This window comes from Cetorhinus maximus, chromosome 2, assembly GCF_964194155.1.
Source record: "Cetorhinus maximus chromosome 2, sCetMax3.hap1.1, whole genome shotgun sequence".
Classification (NCBI taxonomy): Eukaryota; Metazoa; Chordata; class Chondrichthyes; order Lamniformes; family Cetorhinidae; genus Cetorhinus; species Cetorhinus maximus.
Window position 1 is genome coordinate 215,621,799 of NC_135880.1, and position 24,592 is coordinate 215,646,390.

Below are 24,592 nucleotides of genomic sequence, written 5' to 3' on the forward strand. Positions count from 1 at the left end.
CCTGGGTTCCACTTGTGGCCTATTTAGGGAGCTATAATGCACCATTGGCACTAGTTGTTTGCCCACTGATAATGATGCCCAACATGCAGACATGGAAGGGAGAGCCGGAGCACAAAGCAGTCTCCTAAACTATCGCGGACAAATTGAACTTTAAAGGAATGGTTGCATTTTGCCTCACTTGTCAAAAATACTTTTTTAAATACTCTTTTGGAAAAAGTGAACAATCTGCCTTCACTGCATTTAATTTCATGCCCTCTGCAGATGAAGACGAGGTTGATAAGATTAAGAAAACAAATGAAAAGTGGTTGAGCTAGCCTCTTAACGTCTGGTTTGAGATACCAATTACTTAAGTCTTGACAGCTCTTCAGAAAGTTGAAACCCTGAGCGAACTCCACACACTCCACGGATACACTCCATTAATACATGGCTGGCTCAGGCAAACATGTGGAGCAGCAGCTCCCTGTGGGTCTCTAGCGCCGCTGAAATCTTGGGCAGTCCCAACAAGCTTTGCAACCTGTTGTCATCATTCCTGAGGTGGAGCATTTTTTTTCTTAAAACCAGCCACCAAGAAGTGACTGACGAAGCGAATTGCGGCATATAGTGACAAACAGTACAGATTGGGAAAGGTGGCAGGTTTATCATGTGGGGGCACTTCCACTGTGAAATGCAAGGTTAACATCAAACATGTTTGTGTTGGCTCCCTTGGCCGAGAATCCTGTGAAGCTCAATGATCAAACTGCTGTATAAATGCAAGTTGTTTTTGTGCCAAGGCTAGAAACTGGTGGCTTGGCTGAAGTACCATCCTCCATGCCAGCATTCACAGCAATACATTCACCTAAGTCTTCCGGGGAAGTGGGGCGGGGGTTAAAAAAAAATGGCATAAACCAGCTTGTGATGAGACTTCTGGCACTGGAGTTCAAAGAATGTGACTGACAGAGGCTTTAATAAAAATTACACTTGTTTTTCCCCCACAGGTTTTCTCCCTTGTATCTCTCATAATCTGCATGTAAACAGGACAAGATTCTTTCCTTCACAGTATGGAAAAAAAAAACCCGAATCTCCACTTTAAAAAGAAACGTCATTGCTCTCCTGAGGTTTTTTAATTTTTTTCGTAATTATTCGTATTTCACCTGGTTGACCTAGCATAATGGGCAAATATAAAGCATGCCTGTTTCTAAGCTAAACAAAAATTACTGTTAATTACAGAGAAGACTGAAAGGAGTACAAGCACGCATATCAGTGTTTGAAGGTCAGTTTTGCCAATGTTCCAACTTAAATTCTTGGCAAAAAAAAAAATGCTGATTTATTCAAGCCTGGGAGCTGCCTCGGTTACATCATCATGTTAATAAAGCCTCAGTGGCAGGATTTAACATGTTAATTGTCTGGCAGAGGGTACCACTGATTCCATTGCATCCAGGCCCACAACTCCTTCCCTCTGGCTGGGGATTGATGACACTCTGCCTGCGAGAGATAATAGAGGACTTGCTATTCATTTACAGAATGCTGCCCTCCATTTCCTGTGCATTCTTTCCTTGTCACTTCTCCAGAACCAACACAAATGAGTGCTTTTGCAGGCTTTTAATGCTTTTTGTTCCCGAAGTTCAGGAAAGCAGAACAGGTTCAATCACTGGAGGGTAGCCAGTCTTGAGAGCATTGCGATGGGCGCACAGTTTTTATTTTGCAGACTGTCTGGGCCCGCGGGTTTTGCCAATCAGAACACTCTGTTAATTAGGGACCCGTTAAAAAATATACCTGCCCATAGGCGTGACCAAAATACCGCATCATAATCCAAGGCGACAGACTGTGTCTGTGTTTGGAATAAAATGTACAAGTGTGTCATTTTAGGAGAATTGAATCATTTGAACTATGGCAGGGGCCTCTGTCCTGAAACTTCCAATCAGCCAGGCCGCCACAAGAGCCGCTCTTGGCTTAGCGAGCAAAGTCGCTCTCTCTCCTTTCTCCCTTCCCTCCCTCCCCAGTGCACAAGGAGAAACAGTGCATAGTGGTGATGTCACTGGATTAGTAATCCAGAGGTTAATGTTCTGGGGACCCGGGTTCAAATCCCACCACAGTGGAATTTGAACTCAATTAATAATTTTTTAAAATCTGGAATTGAAAGAGCTATCCTTGGTAATGGTTACCATGAAACTATCATCGATTGCTGTAAAAAAAAAACCATCTGGTTCACTAATGCCCTTTAAGGAAGGAAATGTGCCATCGTTACTTGTTCTGGCCTCAATGTGGCTCTTAATTGTCCTCTGAAATAGCCTAGCAATCCTAGGCAACAATTGCTGGCCTTGCCAGCAACGCCCACATCCCATGAAAAAAAATACCAGCTGCAAACCTTCACTCAACCGGGGCTCAATCTGTCCATTCTCGGCACCCTCTTACTTGTTGATCTTATCACAACTGGCACTCACCTGGAAGAATTTGTACCAACTTGCAGTCTAAAGCTGGCACAGATGCATTAGTCTACCTATGACCAGCATAAATCATTGCTTTTGACTAACAGACATTGCTGCTCCTGTGATTAAAATTAGATGAGGTGATTGTGATTCCATAGACAACAATCACTCTCTGCTATTAACTTGACGTGGACATTAAGGCAGTGTCAGGATGTTTGAGCAAGGTCAGTGCTACTGTCAAGCTCAGTCCTTTTGCTTACTCAGCATCCACACATCTCTTTTCAGCTACACCAAACCAGACAGCTTTTAGGAGCGGGGCCCTAACTGATTTCCTTCCAATCGGGGGGGCCTCATAACTGGATTTCTGTCACTCTGATTACTGGCCAAAAAGAACACAAGGATGTTAAAAATTTAAATTTGGGTTGTTGGTGGACTGGGAGCAAGTCCGGATCAGCGAGCACGGGTTATTAGTGTACAGACCTCGGTATGAGTTAGGATATGAGCAACAGATTTTGGGATGAGCTTAAGTTTTTATGGGGTGGAATATGGGAGGTTGGCCAGGAGAGCATTGGAAGAGTCAAACCTGGAAAAACAAAAGTAATGGTGATGAATTCAACATGGGCAGAGATGAACGATATTACTGTGGTGGAAGTGGGCTGTTTTGACTAAGATCAGGATATATGATTGGAAGCTCACCTGGCGTAAAATATGACGCCAAGGTTGTAAACAGCGAAGGCATCAGACAGTGTCCAGGGAGGGGCATGGGAAATGTGGATAGGGAATGGAGCTTGGGGACCAAAGACAATTGCTTTGGTTTTCCTAATGAGCCCCTCTGGGGGAATCTCTGCTCATCCACTGCTGGATTTCGGACAAGTTGCCCGACAACGCCGAAGCGGTAGAGAAATGGCGGTATGGTAAAACTGAGGCCAGAATTTTCCAGCCCTTCACGCCGACGGTATCTTCCAGTCCCGTTGATGTGAGCGGAGATTTTGATGGCTCACTGTCCCCATCATGGGGGAATCCTCCGTGCTGGGGTGGGATGGGGGGCTGGAAAATTCCAGCCTGAGTGGGATAAGGCCGGGGAGTAGGACCAGGTAAAATGCTCTTTCAAAGAGCCAGTGCAGACTCGATGGACCGAATGACCTCCTTCTGCACTGTAAAGACCCTGTGATACTGAGAGTCAGTCAGCATGTGTGGGGGATCTAATGTGCTTTTTAGAATGTTGTTGCCGAAGGACCAGTAGATGGGTGAGAGATAGGAGGGGACCCATGATCGAACCTTGGACTACCAGTGAGGTAACGGTGCAGAAGTGGGAAGAGAAGCCATTGCATGACTGGATAGATAAGAATGGAACCAGGCGAGAGTAGTCACATTCAGCAGGACAATGGAGGGGAAATGTTGGAGGGGAATGGTCTGGTCAACTGTATCAAAGGCTGCTAGCAGGTCGAGAAAGAAGGGGAGGGGCAGTTTATCGTGGTCACAGTCATAGAGGATGTGTGGTTAGTGCTGTGAAAGAATAGAAACCAGATGGGAAAAGCAAAACTGGTCAGGGGAGAAAGGAAAAGAGAGATATGGTAGACAGGCTGCTGTGTGGAGGGAGCTCTCCGAAATCAGAACTATTCCAATCGCAATTTTCCAACAGGAGGCACTGTGCGTTCAAAGTTACCAAAATGTCCCATGTGTGTTGCTGCCAAAGTCTCTCCCAAGCAGGAATTTTTGCTCTAATGAAACCTGCCACCATTGACGTAGAATAAATTTGAGCCAAAGTTGATCAAACTACAATAATTGAAACATAAGCAATAATCTCATGACTGCATTTATTGAAGAGGGAAGCACACTGTTAAATCAGACATTCTTGGAATTGACAGTAGCTTATACAGATATTATCAATCTCACCAGAATCTAATTTCTTAGAATTGTTAATGAAAAAATAATGACCGCCACCTTTTTAAATCAAAGCATTTAGATGCATGGATGTGACTCGGAGTTAATACAAAGAGCAAAGATTTTGCCTGGCATTTATTTCATTCATCACTCGTAACTGACTTTTGCAGTTAATTTAAATTCAGCGTAGTTGTTAAGAGCAGCAAAACAGATTTCGGAAATGAGTGTTTTGTAGGACTACTCTAGATTATCATTTGCTTATGAAACAGGTTCATATAGAAATCATTTTAAAAAATCTGTTAATTTTTTATAAAATTTATTCCATCTATACTCAGTACCCTCCTTCCTTCCCCATCCGTTCCAGTTATAGATAGCAGCAAACCTTTGAAAACCCTGATCAAAGTGCAGTTTCCAGCCTTGGTCTGTGCCAACCCACCTCATCCAGGGTAGGGACACTAGCTTTAGCTTTAGCACCCTGGGCTCATGACAGGTAAAGATCAGCCAGAATTATTGTTGTTTATCGCTACCCAGCGACTCCTTTGGAAAGTGTGCCTGTGCTTATAGATTGGCTGATAACAGAATCTGATTTGCCTGTAATTCCCCCCACATTTGACTAATGTTTTCAAGGATCAGCCTAGGATCACTGTGAATTGTGATGACTTTGGCAAATGTGACCCTTGCAAGGAAGTATGTGGATTAAGGGCAAGAGCTCGCTTGATTTGTGCAAATTTGACCCTGCAAGGGCAAATGACTCGGCATTGAGACACCAGAAGGATGATGGAACCATGCAAGAGTCAGTGATTCCAGGCTCTGGGGAGGTAACAGTGGAGAGAAACTATGGTGAGCAAACAATGTACAAATCACAGAATCACAAGAGTGCAGAAGAGGCCCTTTGGCCCATCGAGTCTGCACCGACACGTGAGAAACACCTGACCTACCTACCTAATCCCATTTACCAGCACTTGGCCCATAGCCTTGAATGTTATGATATGCCAAGTGCTCATCCAGGTACTTTTTAAAGGATGTGAGGCAACCCGCCTCCACCACCCTCCCAGGCAGTGCATTCCAGACCGTCACCACCCTCTGGGTAAAAAAGTTTTTCCTCACATCCCCCCTAAACCTCCTGCCCCTCACCTTGAACTTATGCCCCCTTGTGACTGACCCTTCAACTAAGGAGAACAGCTGCTCTCTATCCACCCTGTCCATGCCCCTCATGATCTTGTACACCTCGATCAGATTGCCCCTCAGTCTTCTCTGCTGCAATGAAAACAACCCAAGTCTATCCAACCTCTCTTCATAACTTAAATGTTTCATCCCAGGCAACATCCCGGTGAATCTCCTCTGCACCCCCTCCAGTGCAATCACATCCTTCCTATAATGTGGCGACCAGAACTGCACAAACTACTCCAGCTGTGGCCTCACCAAGGTTCTATACAACTCCAGCGTGACCTCCCTACTTTTGTAATCTATGCCTCGATTGATAAAGGCAAGTGTCCCATATGCCTTTTTCACCACCCCACTAACATGCCCCTCCGCCTTCAGAGATCTGAAAGAATTGTCCCATTGCCCATTTTAGTCTCAGCCTTCCCCATTTATTTTTATTTTCAACCCTACCCACCACCACATACACCCCCAGCCCCCACTAACAGCACCCAATGGCATACGCCATCCTCAGCTGTTCACTCTTAGTGAGGTCACTTACCCAATCCTCTCTGTGATAATTGGGCTAAGATTACATTGGATTGGCAATGCATTCTTCATACAGCCAGATCTCACATAGTTTGGTTAAGAAATATTGTGTTGGTATCAGGATTGATATAAACTTCAACTTGTAAAAAAAATACAACTTGGGAAACATTTAGACCATGAGCCATTTGATTATTGAAATATTAAATCAAACTGAAAATGTTTATCAAAAATCTTTCACTGAATGAGTATTGAGGTTCTTATAATGAGCTGCTGAGTGTTGGTGAACCAGCAAAGGACTGACCATGATTAATGGCATAATCACAGCAGCAATGTGGTATTCACAGATTAATTGGATCAAGCAAGATTGCCAGTTTCCAGCCCAAGCAAGTGGGTAGATTGAAGATGGAGCTGCCAGGTGGAAACTGAGACATTTACTATCCTTCCTTCTCTCCCATTTGTGTGGTGCGAGGGGATTTAAGACTAAAGCTATTTTTGACCTGATTTTACACTGCTGAAGCCTGATGAGGAACCTTGTATCATGTGAGAAATATTATGCAATGCGGGTAAAATAACCTGCTCCACAAATGACATGGTTCTGACAGCGGCAGGTATCTCTCCAATCCCAGTTAGTACATACTATGCTCCTCAGCCCACCAACACCACCACACACTGCCCCCCGCTCCCCCCACACTCCCCCTTCCCCAGCCAAAATAAGTAACTCATGCCTTAACAGATAGTTACAGCATTGATTAAAATCATGTTGTTCAATTACTACGACCACTCTACATTTCAAGGTCAGAGAGTCATGCAGTTCCATATCTCAACTCTAGGCCTTAAGTGCAGGATTGTTGTGCTCCTACCTGCCTTTATCACACAGAGTGATCTTGCTGAAGCAGAATTAGATATTATTGCTTTTGTTTTGTTTGAAGGATTTGCAGTTGAGAATTACTGCACAACATCAGCTTGCTGGGATGTGGGTGTGGCGGTAATTATGATTATTTGTATTTCAATGGACTCTCAAACTCTGAACTATTGATCCCCCAGTACCACCTTTGTGTCCTGACACACAACTGTAAAATGCCAGAGTTTTACTGCCTTAATCTCAAAATGACTTGGTCACCAAATTCCCTGCCCATTCTGCTCATAAAGACAGTTAATAATGCAACAATATGTGGGCAAATTCACCGATCCCATTAGGGGGAGACACCCTGGAGGGACTGCAGCTTAAAAATAATACTGTAATCAATTTAACAACTAATATCAAAGTTAGAACTGTCAGCTCTAAGCTTATTGGAGTGGGCTTTCAAGCTCCAATGTTGCCATCCGTGGCAGCAAAGGATTGCAATCCTTATTGAGCACAAAGACTCGAGGTCAGAGAGTGACTTGTCAGATATTTCATCCAATTATTCCACAATGAGCACATTCTGTTTCGTCCCTCCTGCCCACTCACCTAATGAGAGTGGCATTCTTTAATTTAATCATCATTTAGGCTCCCTTCAACACATGCACTGAAGGCTTTTGTGCACTTGTTAACCTTTTCTACTTCAGCATTCATTTATTTTTTAATAATTTATAGCATTTTATTAGCTTCTCCCCAAACTTGAAGATTTATTCCCTTCGGATAGCTTGTTAATTTCCCTGTTAGTTAAATTGCAAGTTGAGTAACACAAAGTATTAACTTGTGCTTTAATAACTTGATTTGCTTTTCATTATGTTGTTGTCGATTATCTGATGCTGGAGCTTTCTTTAAATTGGTGAGGTAGGCACCTTCCTTGTGTGCAATGATTACTAATGTAACCTATCTTTAAAAAATAATGTACACAAATTCTAATTTCTATTCACACTCCGTTTTTAATTGGATTTCAGGGTTTTAAATTTTTGATCCAAACAGTAAGATCGGAATGCAGAAAAGCAAGCCTTCAAAGCTGTTGCAGTAGTTTACTGCATAAAGGCCCTACTCTGAACCAGGCTGTGCATTCATTTCCTCCCTTGTGCCGGCGCAGCTATTAGGAATGTCTTGCTCGCCCTGGGCGAAAGAGGACAACCAGGCTTCCTGCTTCTTGTAGCAAGCCAGTGCTTCCTGTACCTTTGCACAGAGGGTGAGGACCAACTCAATATCTCATGCCTTCCAGCAATGAATTGGCTGCCAACATGTAGCACGCAGTCTCAGTCATGGAAAATAGCCACTTGAATGAGGCCATAGTGGGAACCACACCCTGGCAAAGCTCAGTGCCTTTAGATGAGAAAGTAGTGACAAGCTAAGTGGTATGAAAGTAAATGAGGCTTGCGTGGAATTAAATACAGTTCCTAGTTTCTGCCTATGAAAACTGTTCACGTTCAAGTTGAATGCTCTTTGACACCTCCTGAGATTTTCTTTTTTTTTTCCCCAAAGTCATTGAGCACAAAGGCCAAAATACTCGAGTGTAGTGTGCGAACATGTTAATATTCTATGCCAAGATATCTTGTCTTTAATAGAAGTGGATTAGGAGTCAGGAGGCCAAGCATAAGCAGGGGTGGGAGGCATAAATCTACCTTTAAGGAAGAGAAATGTTATCTTCCTAATTTCATTAGGTTCCCTGAAGAAAGCAATAATAGAAATAGCAGTTAATACTGTCAGGAAATGTTCTGCTCAAGTTGCAGTGGTATTTATTAACAACAATGTTGTGTGAATTGCTGAAATTAAAGAGAGTTTTAGTGTGATAAATTGTATTTCACCAAAATGCAATTTCATGTTACTTCAAAAAATGTCATTTAATCATGCTACAGAGCTTTGAGTGTAGCAAATATCTGTTCAAATATGCCATGAGGGGTACCTAGGGTTTTGTTTCAATGGTTTGACTGATTGCTACCCCATTATATTGATTCCTATCTCCAACTGTGCACATGGATGGAGAAAAAAAAAGAGATTCTTTTTGTGCATTATTGTTTAACGTGGGCATTCTTGCATCACTTCAGGCCAAGAAACCAAAATGACCTTATCCAAGGCCTTCTGCCAACTTCTGCCACAATGGTAATGAGTTTAGGGGATTACAGGAGATGAATTTGGAGGGGGGTGCGCAGGACAGGGGTGGAGAGAGGGAGAAGTCCATGATAGATTAGTCATGTGTAGAGTGGACTTGAGAGACCAAACAACATTTTCTTGCTTCAGATATAGTCCTATAAAACTCTTGGCCTTTAATGTAACCGTATTTTCTGGGTAACAGACATATGTCTGCATCCCACCGCTTGGGAGTATGACACATTACTTGATACAGTACAATTAGCATCAGGTAGGTCATTTAAAATGAAAGATAGGTATACATGCCTGTAATGTGATTGAAGCAGATCACAAATATCAATGTGAAAAGGCTCTTTATGAACTACCAATATACCTGAATGGTGCTTCAAATAAATTGTCACATCCCCTTTGCTTCAACGAACTTTCAACTTCAATATTTGCAAAATGCTTTGGTTGTTCTTGGTCCTTTCGATTGGAGTCAAATTTATGTGACTCAAGTTAAATTTTTTTTTAAACTAATTTTTGAGCATAAACTAATATTTTAACCTTACTGTGTTTAATGTAACAATAGATACTGATTTTAAAAATGTAAATCACTGGAGACAGATTGCCAATAATGCACTGGCACACCATAGATCTTCTAAACTTGTGAAAAAAGCCTTATTTCTCAGTGTATCTGTTTCCTATAATTAACTAAAAATAATGAATACAAAACAAGATTTGCACTAAAATGAGCAAGCAGAGAAAATAGGCACTTAAGTGATTATGAACGAGCCCTTCTATATTTATAACACTCTGATATATACAGCAGTGGGGGTTTCTGGAGCTTTTCTGAAAATTGAAGCACAATTGAGCTTGAATTCTGATATTGCAACAAAAATGTCAGGGTTATAGCTTGCCAAACATTTGCACGTCCAGTCCTGGAGTATGCAAGTTGTGTGTGGAATCCTTACATGGTGAGAGATATAAATAAGATTGAAGCGATCCAAAAATGATTCTGCATCAATCAGAATGGGAAATACACCAGTGTCACATCATTGATCAAAGGTTTGGAATGGGAATCACTACAGCAAACGAGGGAGAAAAATAGACTGACTGTGTTCTATAAAACATGGAATGGACTGGTGGGAATTGGCAGAAACAAGTATCTGCTGCCCTCAGCAATGACAAGACATGAGGCAGCCATCCCCACAAACTAAAGGCAGTGCATCAATAATCTTTCTTCCCGAGGACGATCCTAAAGTGGAACAAACTCCCAGAGGAAATTGTCACAGTCCCATAACTTGAAATATTCAAGACACATCATTGGATTATTTCCATGTAAAAATTTTCATTATCAGGACTACCATTTCAGCAGGTCATGCCTGGTTTAACTAGCACTACCCGTTTAAATGTTGGTGAAATACGGATATTAGTCTGTGATGCCAACACAACTAAAGCAGAAGAAACAGATGTTAGGATCCTGAAAGAAACTTGACTGGAATAATTATCACTGAACCCTCCTGAAGACACCTATGAAGAGTAGGGTGGATAAATGCCAACAAAGGTTGCCTACAAACATGGTGAAGCCATGCAGGTTAGGCCATGCATATGAGGGAGGCACATGACTTGGAAGAAAACACAAGCCACCTGAACAACAGGGAACACAAGAAGTGAGGGCATTGGAACAACAAGGAAATTTAGAAAAGGACAAAGAACCTGATGAACAGGGTGAAGAATGGCAAGTACAGAAAGGAAGAAAGCAGTGAGTAGAGAGAGACCTAGATAGAAAGCAGCCACTTGGGATAATTGAAACCTGAAGACATTACCTCGTAGAGAGAAGGAAAATAAGAGAGAGCCAACAGGAACAAGTCTCTGGGAATAAGAAGAAAGCTGATTAGAGATAGGACATTTCTACATTATTAACCCTTAAGGCAAAGCATAGACAAGGAAAAGCAAACATAGAATGGAGTCCTTGGAGGAAAAGTGAATGAAGAGAGGAAAGCATTCTCAGGAAAATCTTAAAGCATCAGGAAAGAGAAAATATGAAAAGGAAATTGGGAAACTGGAAAAGGTGTCCAATGATTTATAAAATCTGAATTTAAAAAGGAATTGTATGTTGCTTAGAGCTACAGATGAGGAGCTTAAGGAAGGAAAAGGAAGATCCATTCTTCCTGTACAGATAGGCCTCTATGCTATTGCAAGGTGAAGCAAAGAATGAAAAAACAAAAGCAAGAATTGGAAACATGATAAAATAGCTCAAAGAAGAATTTATGTTGTGAAAAAGAAATTGCCTGAGATTTGTTACAGCTGCTCCCATGATGGCTGAGATGGCGATTGCATCATCACATGAATGAAAACTGAGCAACACTGACCTGGGTGATCAGTTGTTGGTTTGCTGATCTCGCTTCTAGTTGTGATCAGGACATTGAGCATTCCTCAACTTGAAAGAGGGAAGAAGTCAATCTGGGTTCCAGATGATGATGATGATAATATTAAAGTGGAGTGTCATGTCACATTAGGAGGCTCCTAGGCAGCTTCCAACTAATCTTTCCAAAATTTCTAATCCAAAAAAATCAAGTGCCTCAGCGATGTCTGCAACAGGAGTATGGACAGGCCAGAACAATATAATCACCACATACACTGGTGGGGAAACCAGGTAAAATATCTTTGTGTGTAGGACACCCAATGTATACTACTTCTGCCAGCACCCACCCCCTGGCATCACAGCAACCCACCCCCACATCCACCCATCCTGGCCACAAAAATGCAGAATGAAGGCATTTTAATAGAGGCCTTTCTGTTATGCTACATTTGCTGACAGAGCTTTGTGTCCATAATGTTTTCCTGTTTTGTAGATGGAGATCCTGAGGTGAGACTGCTGCTTGCTTTTGGAAAGTTAGCCCATTTCATAACCATAAAAGCAAGGCAGGTCTAGCCACTTCCTCCTCCCCCGCACCCTGCCTAGACTCAAATTATCCATAAGGAGATAAACAACAGCAACAGTAGTTTGCTGGCGCTTTTCCCAATTTGGAGTTATGACTTGTGTGCTCTCTCTGAGGTGAATAGAGGTTCCAAATCTATTCCGTCTTTCTCAGCACTCCATGTTCGAATTCTTCCAGTCAGATTTCCACCCCTGCCCCAGTACCAATATAGCTCTTACCAAGGTCAAAAATGACACCCTAGGTGAAAGGTAAACATTCTCTCCTCACCCATCTCTATCTACAACCTTTGACATGGCTGACCACACCAACTTCCTCCAACTGTCGGCCAGCTGAGTGGGACTGCTCTTACATGTTTCCATTCTTAGCTACCTGCTTATAGGTAGGGGAATCACTTGCAATGGCTTCTCTTCCTGCTCCCTCACCATTATCTCTGGTGTCTACCCTTGGCCCTATTTCTCATTTACACGCTGTCCCTTGGTGGCAAAGGCGCAGCATTAGTTTTCACATATATGCTAACGACACTCAACTCTACCTCACCCACCACCTCTCTTGATTCCTCCACAGTTGCTAAGTTATCAGGCTGCTTGCCTAACATCAGATGGGCAGAAGTTTCCTCCAATTAAATATTAGGAAGACTGAAGCCATTGTTTTCAGTCCCTGCTCCAAACTCCATAGCTAATGATTCCATCTCTCTCCCCAGCAACAGTCTGACATTAAGCAAGTTTGTTCGCAAGCTTGGTGTCATATTTGATTGCGAGATGAACTTATGACTTCATATTTAGACAGCCTATTTCCATCTCCATAACATCGCCGGACCCCGCCCCTGTCTCAGCTCATCTGCTGAAACTCTCATCCATGCCTTGGTTAACTCTAGACTTGACTATTCAATTGTGCCCCTAGCTGGCCTCCCATGTTCTATCCTCCATACAGTTGAGGTCATTCAAGACTCTGCTGTCCATGTCTTAACTCACAGCAAGTCCCATTCCCCTATCACCCCTATGCTTGCTGACTTACACTGGCTCCTTGCCAAGCAACATCTTGACTTTAAAATTCTCCATCCACGTTTCCAAATCCATCCATGGCCTTGCCTCTCTCTATTTCTAATCTCCTCCAGTTCCACAATCCTCCAAGATATCTGCACTCCTTTAATTCTGGCCTTTGTGCATTCTCAATTACAATCACCCCACCGTTAGTGGCCATGCCTTCAGCTGCCCAGGCCCCAAGCTCTGGAATTCCCTCTCTACACCCCTCCGTGTCTTTACCCATTTTCCTCCTTTAAGATACTCCTTAAATCCTACCTTTTGGTAAATGATGATCAAGATTCCAATCATCTGACCTAATATTTCATGGTGACTCTATCATTCTTTGATAATGCTCCTGTGAAGCACCTTGGTACATCTCATTGCATTAAAGGCACTATATAAATATTGGCTGTTGTCGTTCAGGAGCTATTCCAGATGCTTCATTATGGGCAGCACCCTCAAATAGAATATTACACTTCCAAGGTGTTCCATCTGGCAATGCACTTATTTTCTACTTGCTTTAGATCAATCAGAGTTACCCAATTAATCTTCAGGCTTTTCTATTGAAACAAAAAATCTAAATACAGTGAGTATATGAAAAATTAAATTAATTTATTCCTGGTTTGTGCTGTTGCAGAGTGGAACGAATTACTTGGACTTGATATGCCAAATTGAAATTAGCAATCCTATTTAAATACATGCATTGAGTCCATGGAGTACAAATTAAATGTCATTTTTAGTTTTGCAGTCTGCAACTTTATTGGATTTTTCTATTGATTTATAAACTAACAAATAAATAACAGCACAGTAGACACAATCCACGGTGTGTCTCTTGTTCCATTTTTTAAAAATAAGAAGCCTGCCTCACTTCAAAACCTTCTTCATGATTTTGTCACTTTGAAAATTTTTTCATATGAATTCTGATGATATCATTCAGGTAGCAAAGCAATTTTTTTGCGTTTTGGTGAAAAGGAAGCTTTATGTAGGCGCAGTACTTTTTCATGTAATGCTATTACTGTTTAAACCAGAGAAGATGTTGAACATTAGCTTGGAAGAGCCTGAAGCTATTATAACAGGAATTGTGCCACCGATTTAATCTCAAAAACTGGAGTCAAATACCAAACTGCGTTTGATTCTTGAATAGCACCTTCTGCAACCTGGCTCTGGATGATATATTTGTAGGTCTACAGAAGTGTTTTGAAGGACATTTGTTTTCAAGATTAGAGTTTCTGCGCAGTTCACAGATATGTTTGGTTTTATGTTTATTCAGCCACTGGAGAAGGTGAAGGCAGTAATTCGTGAAGGCTTCCGGGGAATCTGAAAGCGAGGGCACTGCTTTTAAAATCAACTCAGCCCCAAGAAGGGATTCCAGACCGAAACTCTCACTCACGCATCTTTTTCAATCCTTAATGTTATAAAGCAAACATGAATGTCAATTATGGGGAGTTTTATTCTGTAGGTTTGTTTGCTTCTTGCCAGCAATCGGCAAGTTTTATGCTGTCAATGCATTATGATACCCTTCGAAGATTAAATACTGCAACCAGGGCTGAGAGGGCTTGGATGATCCTGCTCACTCTTTATCCACCAGTTTATCTTCCAATTGTCAATCCTTTGGGAGCAGCGATTTGGGTTATCCTAGATCTACTAGGGAAGAGCAAGGACTGAACCCCAGAATATGGCTGCTGGGGTAAGGGACCAGGCGATTGGAGATTGATGAGCTACTGAACAGCAAAGTGCCTTTCTTTTTGGTGTGAAACTAGACAGTGAGTGTTGGCTGAGTGTTAAACCATGGTGCTGTCTGACCTGGAATTCACCACATAACCATCACTCATATCAAACATAGGGAGCAGAAACAATCCAATACCCCTGTACCACCCCGTCACCCATATCCCGCCAGGGCTCACCACTCAGTCCAAGTTTGTTTCGGTCAAATGTAATCTTGGATACTCCAGGCTGTGATCAGCTGTCAGCCCAGACCATGAACCAAACTTGAGAGCCTCCTAGTCCACGCTGCAGTGCCACACTGCATAATGTATTTATCCACTAAGCAATTTTTATAAGTGCGAAACTTGTAAATGTTGATGTTCAGAGAGACTTTGCTGTATTCGTACAAGGAACACAAAGTGAGCTTGCAGATTCAGCAAGTAATGAGGAAGGCAATGGCATATTGAACTTTATTACAAGGGGACTGGCACCCAAAAGCAAAGCAGTCTTGCTACAATCGTGTGAGACTTTGGTGAGACCACACCAGAAGTACTACAGTTTTGGTCTCCATATCTAAGGAAGGATATACTTGCCTTGGAAGCAGTACAGCAAAGGTTCACTCGATTGGTTCCTGGGATGAGAGTGTTGTCCTTTGTTGAAAGGCTGAGTAAATTAGGCCTTTACTCTCTGGAGTTTAGAAGAATGAGAGGTGATCTCATTGATACATAAGAGATTCTGAAGGGGCTTTATAGAGTCAACACTGAGAGGTTGTTTCCCCTGGCTGGGGAATCTAGAACACGGGCATAGTTTCAGGGAAAGAGGTGGATATTTAGGACTGAGATGAGAAGACATTCCTTCACCTGAGGTGTTGTGAACCTTTGGAATTCTTTACCCGAGAACGCTGTGCTCCATCGTTGAGTATATTCAAAATTTGGTTGGTAGATTTTTATTCCATAAGGGAATTGAGTGATATGGGGAGTGGGCGGAAAAGTGGAATTGGGGCAGAAGATCAACCATGAGGTTCGAGAGGCCGTATGGTCTACTCCTGCTCTTATTTCTTATGTTCTTAGTATTCTTGGGGACATCTTTATTGCACTTCTATTATGACAATTTGCACCAGATTAGAAGCATTTTCTGACTGAGATTTGATCACATAACTCCTATTACATTAATAAAATTGATGGAGCATGTAGAGTAGGATGTCAGTTTTACTGTCTAGCAGAATTACAATATCTATAGCAAAACCTCCTAAGCCCTTAAGCTGAAAAGTATTTTAATATATATACATGCTGTCACGAACATCTGAATTACTGAATGTTGATGAGTTATAGCCTTCACTTACCAATTGGAGGGTTAAGGTAGCGACCCATGAGAGCAAGTACATTTGGAAGGGCATTCTTGCACAGGCAACCATGTAATCAGAAAGGCAGCACCATTCATTATAACAAAATTTACTCATTTTTGGTCTATCATTGTGTCGAGCAGCTAAGACTTGTGAAAAGAAATCTCAGATTTGATTACTGATTAGATTCAGAGCAATATATCCTGGTTTATGATGCAAGTAAAGTTGTAAAAATAACTCCAAGGAATACAGTTGTGAAGGTATGATGGCAGTTTGTCTTTTGAAGATATGAATGATCTGGCAGAATGTCCATTTTCTGATTTAGGGCGTGCAGTATGGCCAGGTTAATTTTATCATTAAATTACAGGAAGTTTGAGTACCTTGGAATATGTTGACACTTTTCCCCTGTTTATTTTTCTACTGCTTCCGAGCTGTTCACCTGCAGGCACTTGGATTAAGATGGTCTCTGACTTGCCCGTTCCATGTAGCTCCGTGTTGGTGGCTGGGGAAGAACTTGCATTTATATAGTGCTTCCTTGTCATAGGTTGTCCCAAAGCACTTAAAGCCAATGATTTACTTTTTGAAATTGTCAATTCACAGCAAAGGGCCATCGAATGAGACAAATAACCAGTTAATTAGTTCTTTGTGACGTCAGCTGAGGGGTTTGTTCTCACTGGGGTGCCAAGAGAGAGGGGCCTCAGCTTAATATCTCATGAAAAATGTGGCACTTCTGCCGATCTGCAGCATCCCTCCATGCTACACTGAAATCTTAGCCTAGATTACGTGCTGAAGTGCAGAGTAAGCTTGAACGTAGAATCTCTCACTCAAAGTGACTATGCCACGATTAAACAATCTGACATGAAAGGTTGCTACCCCAACCCCTGCTACCTTTTCCTGCTCTGAACTCCAGAAATGATTGGCACGTAGGTCAGAGTAAGGTGGCTGTGTAAATGAGGGAGATTTGCACGTAGGACACTCCTTGGCATTTCCCTTCCGGGATTCTAAAGTTAAAGTTTGCCAAGTTGAGGTAGAAATTTGACTGATTCCCGTCATGGAATTTTTATTGAGTCATTATACTTAATAGGATTTCAGCAGTGCTTTGCTTAGCTTTCCAACCATGTTTATAATAGTCATATTTACACAAAATAGTAAATCCCATCATTTTTAAATGAATATATTAGCTGGTTTTCTTTTCAAATTAAATTTTAACCCCCTAGCCTGCTACATAAGGCTTTCTACTGTGTATTTGAAAGAATTTTCAGAAGGCTAAAGGGTTAGTACACTGAAATCAATTACCATTAATTTAGACGGTAAATTGATAGAACATAGAAGATATAAATTCTACAGGAAAGTGATGAATCAGATGTCCTCTCCACTGAGCTGCAGAATCACCTTTAGTTGTCACACTTCTGTACACCTGATCAATAAGCTTCCAACATTATTATACACAGTAGTCAGCCTTGAAAGGATTTTCTGTTATCTTCAGGAAGATCAATATAAATCTTCTTTAAAATTAACTGATGAATACTTGCACATTTTATATATGGGTTAAATTAATATCTATCACTCCCTTCAGCACTAAGATCAAGACAGATTTATTGACCAAGTACTATTACATACTGAGAGATTTAGACGACAGCTTACGACGTATGAACTAAAAATGATTTAAAAGTTGGAATATTTTATCTGAGCTGTTATCGGTATGTTTTTAAAGACAGTAAATCTCCTGGACAGTGCAGTACTTTGTTGTCTTTATTCCTACTTTTCATCATTGGGCTTGAAAGAAAGCATTCTGTGACTAAAAAGACTTTGCTTGCCTGCATTATCATGTAGTGTTGTGCCTGTTGCGGTATTGTTACTGGGTTGATTTAATATTATTACCAGCGCTCAGTCTGCTTCGGTACTGTGCCAGTACTCTTAATTCATCACCTCAAATTGATCCCACATTTAATCGGCTGTAATTTATTCTGGTGTTCTATACCTCAAAGTGCTCTTTCAGCCACAACCAAGCTGGGAAAAACAATATCTTTAAGTGTACTGCTGGGTGTTTTTTTTTTTGCAACTCAAATAGACATGCCGTGAAAATTTCAGGTGCCTGTTATTGCACCTTACTAACATGCTCATGACAACATAAGAGTTCATTCTCACTAACTTACTGCATCAACCTGCTCATATTTCATGTCCTTTATTACTTGTTAATGAACAGCAACAGCAGCCATTCTTCAGAACTCACTGACAGATGCCAAGCAGTTAAATGCATGTGTTATCATCTGTGTTGATGATATTTGGCTATGTTCTAGTCATCTGCAGTTAATGTTCATAAATGACTCGAGTGTGTTTGGTTTCTTTGCTTTAGTCTGTACAAAATTATTCATAAGCTTTGACAAACTAAAGCAATAAAAAAGAGAAATGCAGTAACATGTCAATTTCCAACAGCATGGGACTGTTTAAGAGCTGTACTATAATTCTAAAGGATAAATCATTCTGTTGCAAAGAGGGGGAATAAGTGTATTCGCTTCTTGATGTATTTCCTTGTTCTTAAGGGATCTGTGACAGGAAATGTTATTTTTGAATGACCTGTTTGCTGAGTCCCAGTCACTTCATTTTTGGCAATGTAAAAACGTTTCTGACAAAGATTTCTTGCTTTCAATCTGACAGACTCGAGAGCAGGCACAGAAGTTCCAAGGTCTGTAGACCACGCTGTCATCGGGGGAGTGGTTGCTGTGGTTGTATTTGCCATTCTGTGCCTGCTGATTGTACTTGGCCGATACTTTGCAAGACACAAAGGTAAGCCACGAAGGATGCTGTCTGTAACCGTCATCTGCAAAGTATGTATCATTGGTCTATGATGTACAATCAATATTCTCAACTGCACTGCGTTGTTCCTTATGTTTTAGGAGATCTAAATAGCAGAGAGCATCTAAATCCTGTTCAATGCGGCAGTGTGTACGATATCGACTTTATTCACAGCACTTGCTGACCCTGATGTCAATGAGACGCAGACCTGGATTTTCCTCTACTACTCTGCCCCAAGTTGGGCTGGATAGCAGCAGAAGTAGTAGGAAAAATGGGGCAGTGCAGCCTAACAACGCTCTCTCCCACCCCACCACCAGCCCCGCCACCCCCCTTCCCTATCCACTGCAGATAAATAATGGTGGAGCCTGCCACGGCACCTCACCTCTCATCCATGCCGTCATCACCCATCACCCATCCACCCTGCCCCCACCCCACCCCAGGGACCATCGAGACAGTGGTGACCTCAATCCCTGGGACAGTAGCAGAAGGCTCCTCTCACTTCCATTAGGTAGCAAGCCCTGCAGTAAAATGTCCTGATCTTAATGGTCTGGTGCCCTATTTGAACACAGCTTTCACTTCTTTGGATATTGGGAGGCCAAACCTGTTGCAGCACTGCAGGGTTTCACTGGCTTGCAGGATCGGCAAGAGGAACCTCTAGCCGTTAGTCCAAGGACTAGAGTAATGTAGATATTGACCGCCTAAAATAAATGCAGTGATACAATTTGGTACAATGGAAAATCCGGTTAGGTTGTTAGGTTCTTCTGGCTAATTTCTTCTGAACTTTTGTGGGATATCATAGAGGCGGCATGAGGAATGCCGGAGTCTTGGCGTCTTGGCATGAGTTTGCTTTACTGACCTTAAAATTTAATCGAGCCCCTTTTAATAAGCACACCATTAAAAGAAGTAATTTGAAGCGGTTACCTCTTCAGCCATTTTCAGATACTGCACACGTGACAGAACCTGATGGCACAATGTAAAACAGAAGGGGTAGCAGTCGTGAACTGGCACGTTTCAGCCACACCCAAATCAATAATGTTTTCTTTTATTCTCTCCTTTCCCATTTAAAAAAAATCACTGACTCAGGAAGCAGCAGGTGAGTTGCTCCTACCCCTTTAGAGGTGGTTTCACGGCTTTTATTATGCCCTTGATACCTCTTCAGTCTTATATCATGAAGCACAGGGAAGTGCCTAAGTAAGAAAACCCATAATATAATGCTATAATTGCACTTCAGTGAGCCAGTGTTAGGATTAAAAATACTGTATATCTGTGGTTTGTTAATCTTTATGGCTCGTATATATTCTCTTTGCAATGCATTATGCTATGACTGCTCACTTTGTGCAGTAGACTGATGCATTCAAGACATAATAGTGCGGCCTATTATGTAGCTTTCACACACAACAAGCTATCCTTCAGTGAAAACCAAAACGGTACTTAGATGTCTTTGTTTATACAGCAAGTGGATAAAGTGCAGCTATATTTAGTCATACTTCCCAGCACAAACCACAGGGCTGGAGAAAGGTGTCTCCCAAAACCACAAAAGCAAATATAATTAACAAATCCATCGCCACTTGAGGAAAAGCCGGCCACTGACACAGAGGTGGCACATAGCAATGGTCAGCCTGTAGTACACTTTCTTAAAAAAGAGAATCTTAATTTTGTGTTCCGTCCAGATAAGTTGCAGATCACTCCACACACGCTGACAGCTGGTGTGCCAGCTGCAACCAGTGTGCGGCAAAAAGAAATTGGAACTAAATGCAATATCAGATGTATGGACATAGCCACTGTTGTTGTCAATGCAAAGCCTGGTCTCTCTGGAGCACAGAAGCACGATGCTTCCATTTGTTTTCTTGCACTTGTTCCATACCCCCTGCTCTAATATGCTATTGGACCTCCACGTATTCGTGAAGCATCCAGTAATATGTTGGATTGGTTTCTTTTTTTAACTCTTGATTTCAAAATTTAAGAATGTAGATTAGAAAATCCAAAACTCTTGCCTTTAACTTTGGGCAATAGACATTTTCCTACAGTTTATTAGGGTGGCTTCTTAATTTGCAACCTTTCTCTCCTTGGAAATTGTTCAGTTTGCGGAGACTATGCCGTGATTTGGCGTTGCTGGACAATCTGCCATTAGCCTCTCAAAGGAAGGAGACAGCTTGCCATCAACGCCCTAGTGAATTTCAAGAAGTTGCTGGATTACCCCAGTAAATATGAATAAACGTCATTGTGGAAAGCTAAGACTGGTGCCTAATAGTTTAAGGATCCTTTTAAAAATGAGACTTATATTCCTACAATGCCACTCAACCTTTCTGGACCAGAAAGGCAATAGTTAAAATTCTGTAACCTCACTCCTACAGGGAGTAAATTGTTTTTAAGAAATATAATTTTTGTTTGCTTTTTTTCTCTCAACTTGATCTTTCTTTCCTTCTCTTTATTTCTAGTTTATCTGATTTGACTCTATTTCAACCTATGCAAAGTGATCTGCAGCTTGGTGCCTGGACTGCACCTTCAAATACTGTTGTATTATTTACTTAACATTCCATTAGCTGCATTTCTCAGAACCTTTTGAAATATTTTCCATTTCTGGCAGCCAGTGGCATCGCCAGGCACTCTTAAGCCATGCATAGAGCATCAGACGCAAAGTTAAACTTGTCTTCCCCATCCCAATCTCTAAGGAACACCACAGCACAGAGCTTTCATTTTCCACATCTTCCTATATGTGGCCCCTTCTTTAAGAAGGGTGTAGAGGATTTTCATGAGCGTTTTCTTTGGGTTTTGGGCAGTCAAAGCACAATTGTGATCACCAGAGACTGCGGATGAGCAGAGAACTTGGAATTATGGGGTGCTAATGAACGGCTTTCTGATATCTTGCAGGTACATATTTCACACACGAAGCCAAAGGAGCTGACGATGCAGCAGATGCAGACACTGCCATTATCAATGCAGAGGGTGGACAGAACAACTCCGATGAAAAGAAAGAGTACTTCATCTAAATAAAGTGTAGTTACTCTGAGGTGTCCAACTGTAGACGCACTTGCAGTTGGTTTTTAAGCATGGTGGTGATGGCTGAGACGTGTATGTACACTTGGGGTTAGGGGCTAGGGTGGGGAAAAAAGTGTTCATTGGGTTGCGAGTTCCACAGTTTGACACCTCTGTAAATGCCTAGCCAGGCTTGGACTTAGTTTAGTTCTCTCATTTGCAGAAAACTCCGTGCCTTGTTTTCCCTGCAAACGCTCCAGCCTTTGAATTGCCATTGGAAGCTCCATGGACTTACAAGCTCACTTTCATTTCTACACGTAAAAGTAATTTTGTTAACGCGCTCTCTCTGTCTGTGAGGGGTGAGCTGGTCTGGCAGTTCAATTTCCGCAGAGGGACATGGATCGAGCGTTTTTCTGCAAGTGAGGCTTCTTGTGGCGAGATCGACTCTAATTTCATTCTCTATATATAGACTGTGCGATGTAGGATACCTCAAACTGTCTGGCTGTGTTCTGGGCATCTGACAGAACTTTCAACAACAACCCTAACCAGACCTGACAGCTGAGGTCTGTGCCTTTTTGCAAGTGGACAGTTTTGAGTTATCACAGTGTGAACAAGCTTTGTTCCAGCCAGCTCTTGTTTTAAAAAGATCTCATCAGTCTTTCCCAATTGGCCTTACTTCTCACTAATTTGTTTGCCAAAAAAACTTGAAAGCTATCTACATTCATGATTACCTGTCAGCAAGGTTATTTCCCACCCTCCCCCCTACTCACGACCCCAAAAGAGGCAAGATGAGCACTGCCTGGAGCAAAAGTTAAATGTTACATGTTGAAGTCTGGATTCACACAGTACAGTTTGGCTCATAAACACTAGCATGATTTAAAAAGGCGTATCCCTTTGTTCATTGTGCATGGTTTATATTCGAGAATCTCTTCAGAACAACCACTGCTTACATGGACTGTGTGCATAGATCTCTTTTTAAAGGGCAGTGTATTTTTTTTAATCAAGCCAGTGATGCAAGTGGTTAGTCCTTGTGCCATTGTATAATGCTATTCGTATTCTATTTAAAGATTTAATTAAAATTGATCAAACACTGTACAGGAGGCTGTAGTATTTAATGGAAGTTCTGTGTGTATCCTGCATTTTACATTCATTCTGTGTCTGCCATCAAAAAGGGATAGTGCCTCTTTAAAGAAGAGTGAAAGCTGCCTTAAAATATTACCTTTTTGTGTTTAGCATAAGCATTTTCTTCTCTGAAACTTTTCTTTGTTTTGCAGAGGAGACCAGATTCAGTTGAAGTATCGCGTTACTGCTTTAGTTGAAAATTGTAAAGAAAATGTTTGCAAATTCTGAAAATGGCATTTCACAGTTTTGGCATGAAGGTAAAACTTTTCGGCAGTTGTTAAAATTATCATCACCTAAACTGTTGAGCTAAATTGTAGGTTAAGGTTAATGAATATTAACTTATTGATGGAAAGCAAAATCTCTTCTCCTGAGTTCCGATAAGGGTACATGGCCCAATTCCGGTGTGACATAGCTTTACCTGAAGAGTGTTCATTTTAGGGTATTTTTTTTTTAAATTTTTGGTTTGCTTTGAGATTTATTTTGGACGGATGTTACAAAGTGCGAAACACTATCATACCTTTAGGAGTAAAACGGGGCAGGAATGGGGAGGGTGAGTTAGCCTCAGTCTTCCTACTGGAACTTGTGCTAACCAAGGAGTTAACAAGGGGAGTGAGGGTTTGGGTACAGAGGGACATTATAATGAGAAAGTGTTGTGCTTTAAAATTTAGAGGATTCTTACTGAGCCTCCTCACTGAGTTTCAAGAAAATGACGAAAAATTGAGCTGCTTAAGTATTATGAAATGTATACTTGATAACAAATGCTCAGTTCTCTATACAGTTGCATAAGAGAAAGGGTCACCATAAGCAGTGAAGGGAACGTGATAACATACTCAAAAAGTGATTTACTGTGTCTCGTCGCTGTTTTAATTATGGTTTCACAGTCATTTGCAGTAATTTTCCCCCACTCCTTTAGTTTGAACTGTATTATAGTGTTAGCCGTGTTACTGAAGTAGGCCTTTTTTTTAAAAAAAAAAGTCAAATAAAAATTAAATTTGTCATGTCTCAGGAATATGTGTTCTGATAGGCGTTTGCATCTCGGGCAGAATGCAAAAGATATGCCCCCCACACATTGAAAACAAAACGTGGCAAATTCAGAGTTTTAGTTGTACATGTTTTTGTGTGTTCCCTCTTCATTTTTTTTTCTCAAATGCAGTGCACTGTTTTAATTGTAAAATGTATTACTTTGTATAGAGTTAGTTCAAATGAATTGGGTTTTTGTCACGTGCGAAACAAGTATTGTGCAAAATTGGTTATATAAAAAAATGAAGCATTAATGAAGTTGAAGATTCTTGCTGTGTTTATATGCCCAATAGGTTTGATCTTTAGGCACTAAAGCTGATTGCTTAGACCATCTCTTATTTCTGGTGTACATGGGCAATTTTGTGTATTGATAGAATCTCTCATATGTTCCCACACCATTTTTTTTGTATCAGTTCATGTATGCCATTTTTACAGGAAAAAAAATACAAAAACTACTGAAGCGTTCTGGTCTTCTTAATAAAAAAAAGTTAAATGTTCCAAATTTCTGATTTGGTTCTGTGGTGTGATTATCGTCTGTGACTTTCTTCTTCCTGTGTTCGTCAGGGTGAAACCTTGATTTGAGTTAGCCCCGGCTTCCAAAGATCATGACCTCGCTAAATAGCCACGAAACGCTCTTTCGTCTTCTGCAGCTTTTCGTCCTTGTGGTCTTATTAAACAAGGTTGAGGTTATTAAGGCTTTTGAATTTCTT

The 24,592-nt window shown here is 41.4% G+C and overlaps 1 protein-coding gene across 4 annotated transcripts in view; it reads left to right on the plus strand.

Moving 5' to 3' along the window:
* The window catches only part of cadm1a (cell adhesion molecule 1a), a 391,655-nt gene extending 367,271 nt beyond the window's left edge, over nt 1-24,384 (plus strand). For all 4 annotated transcript variants that reach the window (XM_078532192.1, XM_078532191.1, XM_078532193.1 and 1 more), the window contains 2 exons: nt 18,627-18,755; nt 21,636-24,384. In XM_078532192.1, coding sequence (XP_078388318.1) covers nt 18,627-18,755; nt 21,636-21,754 — 248 coding nt within the window. In that variant the 3' untranslated portion in view covers nt 21,755-24,384. The remainder of the gene's footprint in view (nt 1-18,626; nt 18,756-21,635) is intronic.
* Nucleotides 24,385-24,592: the final 208 nt, after the last annotated feature.